Source organism: Peromyscus leucopus, chromosome 8b (genome assembly GCF_004664715.2).
Source record: "Peromyscus leucopus breed LL Stock chromosome 8b, UCI_PerLeu_2.1, whole genome shotgun sequence".
NCBI classification, from domain to species: domain Eukaryota; kingdom Metazoa; phylum Chordata; class Mammalia; order Rodentia; family Cricetidae; genus Peromyscus; species Peromyscus leucopus.
The window spans coordinates 92,964,346-92,976,617 of NC_051086.1; the positions used below are offsets into that span (position 1 = coordinate 92,964,346).

The 12,272-nt window shown below is 43.3% G+C and overlaps 1 protein-coding gene across 1 annotated transcript; it reads left to right on the forward strand.

Annotated features, from left to right (window-relative positions):
* Nucleotides 1-3,136: 3,136 nt before the first annotated feature.
* Krt39 (keratin 39) lies at nucleotides 3,137-11,917 on the forward strand. Its single transcript, XM_028889551.2, has 7 exons — nucleotides 3,137-3,634; nucleotides 4,685-4,767; nucleotides 5,378-5,534; nucleotides 6,216-6,377; nucleotides 6,479-6,604; nucleotides 7,975-8,195; nucleotides 9,797-11,917. The coding sequence occupies exons 1-7, from the start codon at nucleotides 3,191-3,193 to the stop codon at nucleotides 10,041-10,043; spliced, it is 1,440 nt and encodes a 479-aa protein (XP_028745384.2). The 5' UTR covers nucleotides 3,137-3,190; the 3' UTR covers nucleotides 10,044-11,917.
* The last annotated feature ends 355 nt before the right edge of the window (nucleotides 11,918-12,272 follow it).

A 12,272-nucleotide genomic window follows, 5' to 3' on the forward strand; every position in this document is an offset into this window, starting at 1 on the left:
AGTGGTATGAGTTAGCAAAATTCAAGGGATCCCTTTTTGGTTTTGAAGATGTAAGAGGGCCCCAGACCAATGATGTTATACACATCAGATTTCCATCACTGTGGGAGAAAAATATTTATATGCACCACCTTGAAGGGGGCAACATTTATTTGGGCTCACTCTTACTGAGGTTGCAGTCCATGGTGAGTTGTCTCCATGACCTACAGGGAGACAGCATATCACAGTGGAAGTGTATGGTGGAGAAAACTGCTTCCTTCATGGCAGCCAGGAGGGAAGGGAGCATGCTGGTTAGTTTTTGTCACCCTGACAACTATTGTCATCTAGAAAGAGAGAACCTCTGGTGCTGTACTTAGGAAGTGGTCTCCTGTGCCACTGAATTCTAGGCTACTTCCTACTTTCTCTTCTATCAGGTTCAGTGTAGCTGGATTTATGTTGAAGTCTTTGATCCACTTGGACTTGAGTTTTGTGCATGGCAATAGATATGGATCTATTTGCGATCTTCTACAGGTTGACATCCAGTTATGCCAACACCATTTATTGAAGATGCTTTCTTTTTTCCATTGTACAGTTTTGACTTCTTTGTCAAAAATCAGGTGTTCATAGGTACGTGGATTAATGTCAGGGTCTTTAATTCGATTTCATCGATCCATATGTCAGTTTTTATGCCAATACCAAGCTGTTTTTATTACTCTAGTTCTCCAGGAGAGCTTGAAGTCAGGGATGGTGATGCCTCCAAAAGTTGCCTTATTGTAAAGGATTGTTTTAGCTATCCTAGGTTTTTTTGTTTTTCCATATGAAGCTGAGTATTGTTCTTTCAAGGTCTGTGAAGAAATGTGTTGGGATTTTAATGGAGATTGCACTGAATCTGTAGATTGCTTTTGGTAAATTTTTTTGCCATTTTTATTATGCTGGTTCTACCTATCCATGAGCATGGGATCTTTTCCATTTTCTGATATCAGTTTCTTTCTTCAAAGACTTAAAGTTCTTGTCATACAGGTCTTTCACTTGTTTGGTTAGAGTTACCCCAAGATATTTTATATTATTGTGACCCAGCTAAGACTACTAGCAATAGTGGAGAGGGTGCCTGAACTAGCCTTTCTCTGTAATCAGATCGGTGAATACCCTGTCATCATAGAGCCTTCATCCAGCAACTGATGGAAGCAGATGCAGAGATCCACAGTTAAGCACCAGGCCAAGTTCTAGGAGTCCAGTTGAAGATAGGGAAGAGGGATTATATGAGCAAGGGGGGTCAAGTTCATGATGGGGAAATCTACAGAGACAACTGAACCAAGCTCGTAGAAACACACAAACTTTAGACTGACAGCTGTGGAACCTGCATGGGACCAGACTAGACCCTCTGCATATAGAGACAATTGTGCAGCTGTGTCTCTTTGAGGGGCCCCTGATAGTGGGATCAGGAGCTATCCCTCGTGCATGAGCTAGCTTTCTGGAGCCCAGTGCCTATGGTGAGACACCTTGCTCACCCTTGATACAAGGGGGAGGGGCTTGGTCCTGCCTCAACTGAATGTACCAGGCTTTGCTGACTCCTCATGGGAGGACTTACTTATCCTTTTGAAGGAGGAGATGAGATGTGCAGGGCAGGGGAGGGGGAGGGAGACTGGGGGAAGTGAGAGGAGGGATGAGAGGGGAATCTGTGGTTGGTATGTAAAATGAATTTTAAAAATTAAAAAAAGGAAGGAAGGAAAAGAAAGAGAGAGAGGAAGGAAGGAAGGAAGGAAGGAAGGAAGGAAGGAAGGAAGGAAGGAAGGAAGAAAAAGAAAGAAAGAACCTCAACTGGAGAAGTACCTTCATCAGATCAGCCTGTGGGCATGTCTGGGGAGGGCACTTTCATGATTAATGATTGATATGGAAGGCTCCATCTTTCTGTGGGCCATGTCACCCTGGGCAGATAAGAAAGGTAGCTGACTGTGAGCCTGGAGAGCAAGCCAGCAAGCAGTGCTCATCCACAGCCTGTGTTTCCATTCATGCCTCCAGGTTCCAGCCTGAGTTCCTGCCCTGACTTCCCTTCATGATAGATGGTAAGATGAACCCTTTCTTCCTGAACTTGCTTTTGGGTGTGGTGTTTACCACAGCAATCGGAAGCAAACTAGAGCAGAGAGGAAGGCACTAAGGGTCAAGATCTCCTTCACAGACACACGCTCACTGATCTAACTTTCTCTCTGCCTCCTAAAGATTCTACCATCTCCCCATAGTGACCACATTGATTGACCAAGCCAATGACACATGGGCCTTTAAGTGACACTTATCCAAACATAGCAGGTGTGGATCACCTGTAGAAGCTGGGGAAAGTGAGAAAAATTGTTCTCTCTTATAGCCTCCATGAAGCACCAGAATCAAGTACCATCTTAGAAGTGATGAAATGCTCTTTTCCTCAGAAAGAGCATGTCTGCCTTCAACATCAAATCAAGCCCGACAGATTCATGTAACATGCAAATGCTGAGCAATAAAAACACTATTAAATACAGGCGGTGGACAATCATCACCAAGTAATCAATGTCTTTCCTAAGAATTGCCTTGTTTAATCCTCAAAGCCTATCAGGAAAGCTCAAACACAATCCCAGCAATTGCATCTGTAAAGCCCTGTTTAAACATTTTAATCCATATTCCATGTCTGAGCGATGAAAACAGGGAAATGAGTTGGTCAGATCAAAATCAAAATGAAATGCTGGTTTCCAAGTTCTCCGATAATTGTCAGATATTAATAGTTTCCCTTTTCTAAAGAAGAAAGGAAAAGAAGGTTGGACTTATTCTTGGTGAAGCCCAATGTCAGCTAGACAGGTCAACAAGAATTTAAAGATCGTAACACACTCACACCTGCTTAATAATGGATGCTGTTAAGAGTGTGAGGCAGTTCCTTTTGAAGACCCAGTGTGAAGCCCTGGGCCCATGACAAGTAGTAGTTGTGATGGGTAATAACTTAGTAACCACCTAAATGCACATTTTTATGAGACAAGTAACTCTTGGCAGGCAGGCAAAAAGCAGATTAATGAGATGTTCCTGTGGGGTTCGATATAAACATTAGAAAGGAAAACACCCCACCTCCTGTGTCACCGCGGGGAGGGAAGCTATATAAGCACTTCAAAGAGGAAAAGCCACAGGCTTGGCATTTAGGATCAGGGTGCTTTGGGTGGTGACCACAAACACTGAGACAACCTGAAGCTGGACACACATGATGGATACCAAGGGTTCTACAGTAACTATTTCTTCTTCAGCAGCACCCCAAAACTGCTCTAGGAATACAGATTTTAGGAGCAGCTCTTCTAACAACAGCTGTTGCCACAGTGGCCAGTCAACTGGTCATGCTCAAAGAACTCCCCAGGGTCGACCCACCCCTTGCCTTTACCGCACCCCTAACTACTTGATAAGAACCTACAACTTCCATCCCTGCCTGGAAGACTGCAGCCTGTGTGGCGAAGGCATTAACAGTCACGAGAAAGAGACCATGCAGATTTTGAATGAACGCCTTGCTAACTACCTGGAAAAGGTGCGGATGCTGGAAGGGGAAAACTCCGAACTAGAAGATAAAATCCAGGAGGAGTGCAGCAAGGCGCTCCCTGTCCTGTGTCCCGACTACCTGTCCTACTACACCACCATTGAGGAGCTGCAGCAGAAGGTAAGGACTCAGCAAAGCGCTGAATCAAACTATGAGTCAATGGTCTCTAAACCACTCTTATCGGTTACATTTTAGTCTTTCTAGAACCTTCTATGCTGGTACATTTTTAAGAATAAAAGAAGAAGCTAGTCATTGTGGTGCATGCCTTTAATCCCAGCACTCAGGAGGCAGAAGCAGGAGGATCTCTGTAAGTTTTAGGTCAGCCTGGTCTACAGAGTGAGTTCCAGGAGGGCCAGAGCTTCACAGGGAAACCTTGTCTGAAAAAAATAAAATAAATAAGAAAAAAAGGAAGGAAGAAAGGAAGGAAGGAAGGAAGGAAGGAAGGAAGGAAGGAAGGAAGGAAGGAATCCCTTGAGTGAAATTCATCTTGAGATATACACACAAAGTTTTCTATATCTTTTTATTTATTGTGTGCTCTGCCATTTTATAACCAAATAACTCAGGATTGAAAGCTAATGAGTTGCTACCACATCTTAAATAAAAATAAGAGATTGGGGCTCTGAGAAGCTATTCTGCTTTTTAAAGTCTCCAAATAGTTTTAGCTTTTATCTGAATTATAACTACCAGTACCTTTATGCCCATGTGGTCATCTTCACAGTATTTAAATAGTGTGTCTCTATACCAAACCTCAGTTTCCTGTCCAGTGATTGCTGCTACACACCTGGGTTTACTTCATTTTTTTTTCAACAAGTATTTACTGAACACCAACAAAAATGTTCCAGCCACTATTTTAGGCTCTAAGAAAATATGTCAGGACTCAAAAATTTGCATTCTAGTATGTCATAGTAAACTGGGAAAAAATTAGAAAAGACACTTTATTTTAATAGAAAAACATACACAAAGGTTTTTAATTTGCATGGCTTTTTGCTAATCTCAGGACAATAACAAGAACTCTGAATCTCCAGTGTTTCCCCATTTCTTAAGCATCTCTCTGAAGATTCAGGAAAATTCTAATTAGTCTTTGACTAACTGGAGCACACGGCCCTTTGGTTCTTAAAGTAGGGGATCCTGGTGTTTGTCTCATTTGTGTGTTCAATCTCTTAATTCTAGATCTTGTGTACCAAGGCTGAGAATTCCAGACTGGTCTCACAAATTGACAACACCAAACTGGCTGCAGATGACTTGAGAGCCAAGTAAGCCTGCCCAGCACTGTTACCGGTGATAGCATTCACCCCGAGTCTGACTTAAACGTTCCCAGTGAGACTGTCCCCGCATCCTCTCAGCCACAGCCTGTCCAGCGCTAACCCAGAAAAGACCTTCAGATTCAATATGATTAAGATTAATAGCCCTAACATTGCACACAGCTCCTGCTGTGATGACATGCAGACCCGATGGATTACCCGCAGTGAGATAGGTAGGGCCAATATCCTGTAACCTTGCTCTAGGCAAGAAAACCTTGGTATAATGAGGAAGAAACTTACACAAAGGTTTATAATATGAGACAGAGCCAAAAATGCAGACCCAAGATCCTGACCCCAAACCCAATGGTTTTCTTACACTATGTTGCCTTGGGGAGCAAAAGAAGGGAAATAAATTCCCTCCTCTCAAAAGACAGCCAGGTGGTATCACTCCTAAGCATAACAACTAAGTCATGATATAGATCAAATGGTTTCACTTCTACAAAGGACAAACTCTTCCATAGAGACACTCAGTGAGCGTCCCAGAGGAGAATGAAGCCAGGAGTTCTGCTGAGCTTGCCTTGGACATCTCCTTTCTAATGCCTCTTTTTTTTTTTTTTTTAAGCTATGAAGCTGAGTTATCACTACGCCAGCTCATAGAAGCTGATGCCAAGGGCCTGAAGCAAATCTTGGATGTGCTGACTTTGAGTAAGGCTGACCTGGAGGCTCGAGTCCAGTCTCTGACAGAGGAGCTTCTGTGCCTCAAAACCAACCATGAAGAGGTGAGAAAAAGACCAAGAGTCAGCACAAGCTAAACTCCTAAAATTAGCATCAGCTCCTCTGAGTCGTACATAACAAGGTGTATCCCCCTAGACACGTCTCCATTTGTCAGCCCAGATTATACTGCTACAGCCCATAAAGTCAGCTTATTATATTACATCTAATGCCATGTAGGTAGAATATTTCCCATCATCCCAATTTTCTCATCTTCACTGGTTTTTGTAGAAATCCTTAAACAGACTTCTAACATCTCTATTGGGAAAAGCCAGTTCTGGCACAAATCAGTTCTGCACAAGTTTATATGGGCATCATGGAGATAGTGTTCTTTCCATATAATCCCCACCTCCATGCTACTGCATCCATTCTTCATCTCTAGAAATGATCTTAAAATGTATGAAATTCTGATCTTGTTAGTCAATTCCTTCTCTCTCTTTTCTTTTCTTTTCTTTCTTTCTTTTTTTTCTTTTTTTTTTTTTCACATATCTATACACAGAGTCATGCCTGAAATCATCTTCAATCATTGTAGGGCATCTGAATAACACCTATAAATCATGCATCCCTTTGTTGTGGGCTGTATTCCAGAACCAATTAGACCACATTATTTCTGTCAGATTGAAACAAGAACAGGGTAGGGAAGGGTCATCTATTCGCTAAGTAATTCACCTTCTTCTTTCTTCCTATAGGAAATCAATTCCTTGCAGTGCCAACTGGGGGACAGACTCAACATCGAAGTTACAGCTGCCCCTTCCGTGGACCTAAATCAAGTTCTACAAGAAATGAGATGCCGCTACGAGTCCATTGTGGAGACAAACCGTAAAGACGTAGAACAGTGGTTCGATAGGCAGGTGGGGAGAGCAACCAAGGCGAAAACAACACGCTGACATTTCTGGGAGGTCTTCTGTGATCTTTGCTTCCGTGTAAAATACCCGGGATCTCTGTGTTTCAGATGGAGGAGCTGAACCAACAAGTAGTGACCAGCTCCCAACAACAGCAGTGCTGCCAGAAGGACATCATAGAGCTGAGACGTGCCAGGAGTGCCCTCGAGGTGGAACTGCAGGCCCAGCACCGAATGGTACCCAGAGGCTCGCCAAGCCTAACCTTACCCTGGTGGCAACACCCCCTGATGTCTTGAGTGTTCCACTGTTTCCCAGACTGTGTCCCTGTTGGTTAAAGGGTCTGTGGCTAGAAAAGAACTTCATGGTCCAGTTAGTCTTGGAAATGTTGGATTGAACAAAGGTTAGCCTTCCTACAAGCTAGCCTGCAAGATGACATGGACCTCCAAGAAGGAGATGTGCAGTACTCGGCATTCCAAAACTTACTAGATTGCAGAAGCTCTTTCTGCTCTCCCCCCCCCCAAGAGTATGTCGTAGTGGTCAGGACCCACGGAAAACGCTTTTGGAAACACCAGGAGAGCATTTGATTTATTTTCTGCAAGGCATTATTGTAAGCTATCATATTGGAATTCTGAAACAAAGTTCTGAAAGAGATGATGTAAACCATTAACCAACTTTACTGGTGAGGTTCCAAGAATGTGGGGGACTTTCCTAAGCCAGATCCACACTAAGCGCCCTTACACCTAGTTCACAGACAGAGACTCTGAGATCTAAAAGCAGTGAGTGGCCTTGTCCAAGTTGCCGAAGAAACGTGTTGGGATCAGACCCCACCTCTGCTTCCTGAGACTGTGACTCTGAAATAAGATAGCACTCAAATGGCCTGCTAGGAGGCGCATAGGAAAACCTGGCCCCAGGTTTCATCACCTCTTAGTCATGTGATATTGGGCAATTCATCGAACCTCATTTTTCTCATCTATAAAAATTGAGATAATCATGTGAATAGCCAGGGTTATTAAAGCCTAAAATCCCACCATTATGTGTAGACTTACAAAATGGTAGAACAAGAAAGAACTTGACACATTCGAATTTCAACACTCATATTTTACTTATAAAGAAATTGACGCACTTATAAAGGAATTGACCCACTTATAAAGGAACTGACCCACTTCTGAAGGAATTGACCCACTGAGGGAAAGGCCTGTAGTTAAACATTGCTCACTTCCTTTGAAAGACTCAAATGCTGGCTGAATGAGGTGTCTTGGTATGATTTTAATGTCTGGGTTTCAATGAAGTGAGGTGGATTCTCTCTCTCTCTCTCTCTCTCTCTCTCTCTCTCTCTCTCTCTCTCTCTCTCTCTCTCCAGAGGGTAAGAGATTAAGTGGCAAAGGGGGTAGGGGAGGAATAAACCAAAGATATTTTAAAAAGAGGGGATAAAGGAAAGAAACATTATCATTTTCGTCTTGCATGTATTTGGTTAAGAAGTAATAAAGGGCTTCAAGAGCTGTTAGCACTGTCACCAAGAAACTGTTGTTTAAAATGGCCTCAACAGTGACCTTAAGGGAATTTTAAGGGAGTCATCATTTGAATCTGTTTTTCTCCTCTTCCTTAGAGAGATTCCCAGGAATGCATCCTCACAGAGACAGAGGCCCGCTACACAACCCTGCTGGCCCAGATCCAGGGTCTGATCCATAACCTGGAGGCTCAAGTGTCAGATATCCGGGGTGCCTTGGAAAGACAGAACCAGGAGTATCAAGTTCTGCTGGACATCAAGTCCCGGCTGGAGTGTGAGATCGCCACCTACCGCAGTCTTCTGGAGAGCTTGGATGGCAGGTATGTAAAACTAAAACAACATACATGAGCAAGATACACACACACACACACACACACACACACACACACACACACACACACACACACGGAAGGAGCATCAGAGAACAATACTTTGATCTTCTTGGCAATGATGGGAAAATTTGGATGGAGATTATCAAATATTCTCTAAAGACCTACAGTTGTAACCTAGTCCCGATTTGAGATGTGGGTAGAACACACTGGTTTGAAGAGCAACATACCGAATTAGTTCCTTATAGGTTGCATTCTACTAAGACAGCAGTTCTGAACCTGTGGGTGGGTCGAGATCCCTCGGAGCAAAACAGCCTTTTCACAGGAGTCTCCTAAGAACTCAGAAATATCAAATATTTACATTACAATTCATAACAGTAACAATATTACAGTTGTGAAACAGCAACAAAAAATAGTTGTATGGCTGGGGGTCACCACAACATGAGGAACTGTATTAAAGGGTCACAGTACTCTGAAGGTTGAGAACTGCTCGTCTAAGATGAGCATGGGACTTTGCTGAAATGAAAAAGGACAACCCTGGTCCCGTAGGGTCCCACAGTGCATCAGGCTGAAACCCCCAACCCTGTCTAGATATTGCCCTTCGCCCCAATAGGAGCATGCTGACATGTGAAAGAATGATGTTTCAGCATCCTTTCTTTTACAAATAAAAAGTTTTTTGTTTTGTTCTGTTTTTAATAGTAAGCCAACCAACCCAAAAAGAACTCAACGTTAATCATGAGTTCTTGGAGTAACTCAGACCACAATAACCTCACAAAAGCTTTGTTAAAATTATACCAACTGCCCCCAAATAATCAGTCGCCTCTGCTCACTGCATCCTCTTTATTGGCATGTACACACAGCACAAGCACAGTGTTAACTGACGCTGTTCCTTTAAAGAACTACAGTAGGGCAAAAGGCCACAAGTTAGCCAATTAGAATCACGTATCTCAAAAAGAGCGTACTACAACTGCTGGCTACTCCAATTTTCTAAAAAAAATAAAAAATAAAAATAAAAATGCTTTGAGACATCAAAAGGGCACTTCCACACTTCCTAGTGATGTGCTACAGACTCCCCCATAAGTGGGATTCAGATCGCAACTAATTGTATGAAAAATTTCCCCCACACAAGAAAATTATCTAACTCATCTCCATTTTCCAGATAGAAAGACCCTCCACTTGCTGCATCAACCCATGTTGATCCGTAAGTTTAGTTCCCATTTTGTCCATTCTGCCCATGCAAAACTAAAGCTCTGGAGGGCTGACTGGTTCACCCAGCGTCGCCCACTAGCAAACAACAGAGCTGGGCTCTGCCCCTGTTTCGGCTGCTGGTGCAGTGTGGTTCCCATGGGGCTAGAGTGGAAGCTTAAGCCAGGTAGCACTTCTGAAGCCAGGACGCTGTCTTCCAAGAGATCTTCTCTGATTCTAGTTCTTCTACTATAACCACAGCACAAAATGAACGAATACGCATTTAGCAGTGATTGTTTTGAATGACAAGTATTGACAGCTTAGCCACTCCCATCTTCTCCACAGCTAGACTGCCCTTCCTTAATCACAGCTAAAATTCTGTTCTTATTGTTGTTGTTTCTACTTAGGCTTGCCTGTAACCCATGTGCCACCAAATGTGAGCCATCCTGCCAGGCCGGAGCTATGGAGTACTTTGCCCCAGTTTACACATCTTCATCCCTCCCTTGGATTCACAAGCCCTGCAGTGCCTCTGGATCCCCATCCAGGATACTGGTTAAGATATGCACCATCACCAAGGAGATCAAGGATGGGAAGGTCATTTCTTCTCACGAGCATGTGCAGCCTTGTTACATCATCAGACCTGCCAAAGTCTAGCATCCCAAGGTGATGAGAGTGACCCACATTCATGAAAGAGAGGCCAGTGTATTCTCCTGCCCGAAAGGTTTAAGAAAGTCCTTTAAGGTACCTAGCGTCTTACTACTACAGTGGGTCCCCAGCCTTTATTCTTCTCATTCCCTAAGTCACTGCCACCAATATGATACTAAGTCACATTTCTCTGGAAGGACATTTTTGCATTATCGCTGGGATGGGATGTAGTGAGTGTTCACAAAGACGTCCTCCATTGCTTGCCTAGCCATGTGATGGACAGGCAGGTTTTCCTTTTGTTTAGTCAAGCCTTGTTTATCTCTGTGCCTCTGCAGAGCCAGTCAGACAAGTTCTGGGATTGGTTTTGGCAATTGGCACGTGAAGGTAAAAAGCCACAGCCTTGCCTTCTAGATTCCTTCTTTGGATATAGAATGAAGCCAACACAGTAACAGAATAGATAAAAAAAAGAAAGACCCCAGAGTCTAGTTTCCAGGAATGAAACAATAACAAGTCTGGATCTTGCGACCTTTGCTACCTCAGCCATTGCTTATCTGTACTAGTATATATTCCCTTCATCAAAAGTAACTTTGAGGGTACTGGGGAGCTTTTGGCATGCTCTACACTCTCCCCACACACACACCCTTATTTTCATGTTTTATTTTCAGGTTGGGTCTTACTAAATTGCCAAGGTCGACCTTGAACTTACTCTGTATCCCAGGTGGGACTTAAACTTGCAGATGATCTCCCTGCCTCAGCCTCCAGCATATTTGGGATTATAGGCCTATGCCTTCACATGTGACAGATATATATAGTCTCTGAAACTTTGGGAACCACAAGGCTCTTCTCCAAATGTCTTTAAGAATCAGGACTAGTTGTGTGGGATGAATCTAGAGCTCTCTCTATGGCGTCATTTTGAAGCAATACCCTGGGTCCTTTCATTAAATTTTGGCTATTTCTCTTTCTATCCCTTAGGGTATAGGAGTTTGATCTACTTGTTTGACAAGGGGCATAGAGCTGGATTTCTCCAGACATAAGACCTGATGGGTAACAATGACAAAATAGCTTAGATTCCTGCCTCAGTCTACCCATCAGGGAGAGATGGAATTACCATCCACACACTTTCCAAAAGAGCATTAGTGACTCATCTCTGCTTGCGAGCAAGAGGCTGCTCCACATGCCAGCAGCCTCCATTCTCCACCAGCCAGGATCACAACTTTTAGAACAGGGCCACAAAGTAAGTAAGTCATTCTCTGAAAAAAAATGATTGAAGCTTTTCAGAGGTGTTAGTTTAAAAACAATTCTAAACCAAACATAAAATGTAAAGTCCCAAGGCCTGATGTCCTAAACCCGCCTGTTTCCTACCATGATGCCGCACAAAGCATTCAGCCTTCATCCAATTGATTCCCTTGTTTGCTCAATGAGGACCATGCCTACTTCACAGGGCTGTTGTGAAGGTCACCTGGAACCCACTCTGTACATCGTCATTATGTACATTTGCCACTAGCTACAGCCTAGACCTCATTTTCTTCTGTCATTGTTACATTTTAAAATTCTTTTCTCAGTAAATTTAGTTATCCAGTCATGATTTGGAAGTTTTAACCATGTTCAGTGTTTGGGGGGAATAAAAAGAGAACATTTCCTGTGATTATACCCACAGTTATATTAATAAAGCATGTTTGAATTCTTAAGGGTATGTATCAGATACCAGTTGATGCTCACATCAAAGACACTTGCCTGTTGATCTCACAGCTCACGTGCCTCCTCCAGACAAGCCGCGGCTTACACAAAGCAGGCGGAATGCAGAACTCCCAGGAGGATCTTCTGTTGCTAATTTCTCATTGAAAAATGCAGTGTAGTTCCTGTCAGCACCTCCCTGCGTATTATCTCAGCCTGCAAGATGGAAGTATGGGAAGAGTGAAGAACTGGTACTCAGAAACCATGAACAGCCTCCACCCGGTCTGTGGGTGACCTTGAGTAAAACTGATTTAAGAACATTGGCCCTGCCTGGCACATAGAGGAAGGCTTCAGTGGACTAATGATGGTGACCAGGCTCTGAAAACAGCGTATAGTGCTAGGCAGAAATGCGTTCTGAGTTCCTAAGTTAGATGCTAGATAGACTTGTGTCAGTTCTATCCATGGGACTTTCCTTTGGGTTTGGCTCAGTGCTGGGTCCTTCCTGGTACACACCATCAATGCTAACTGGAAATCCATTTGGCAAGAACTGAGAACTAGCTGCTC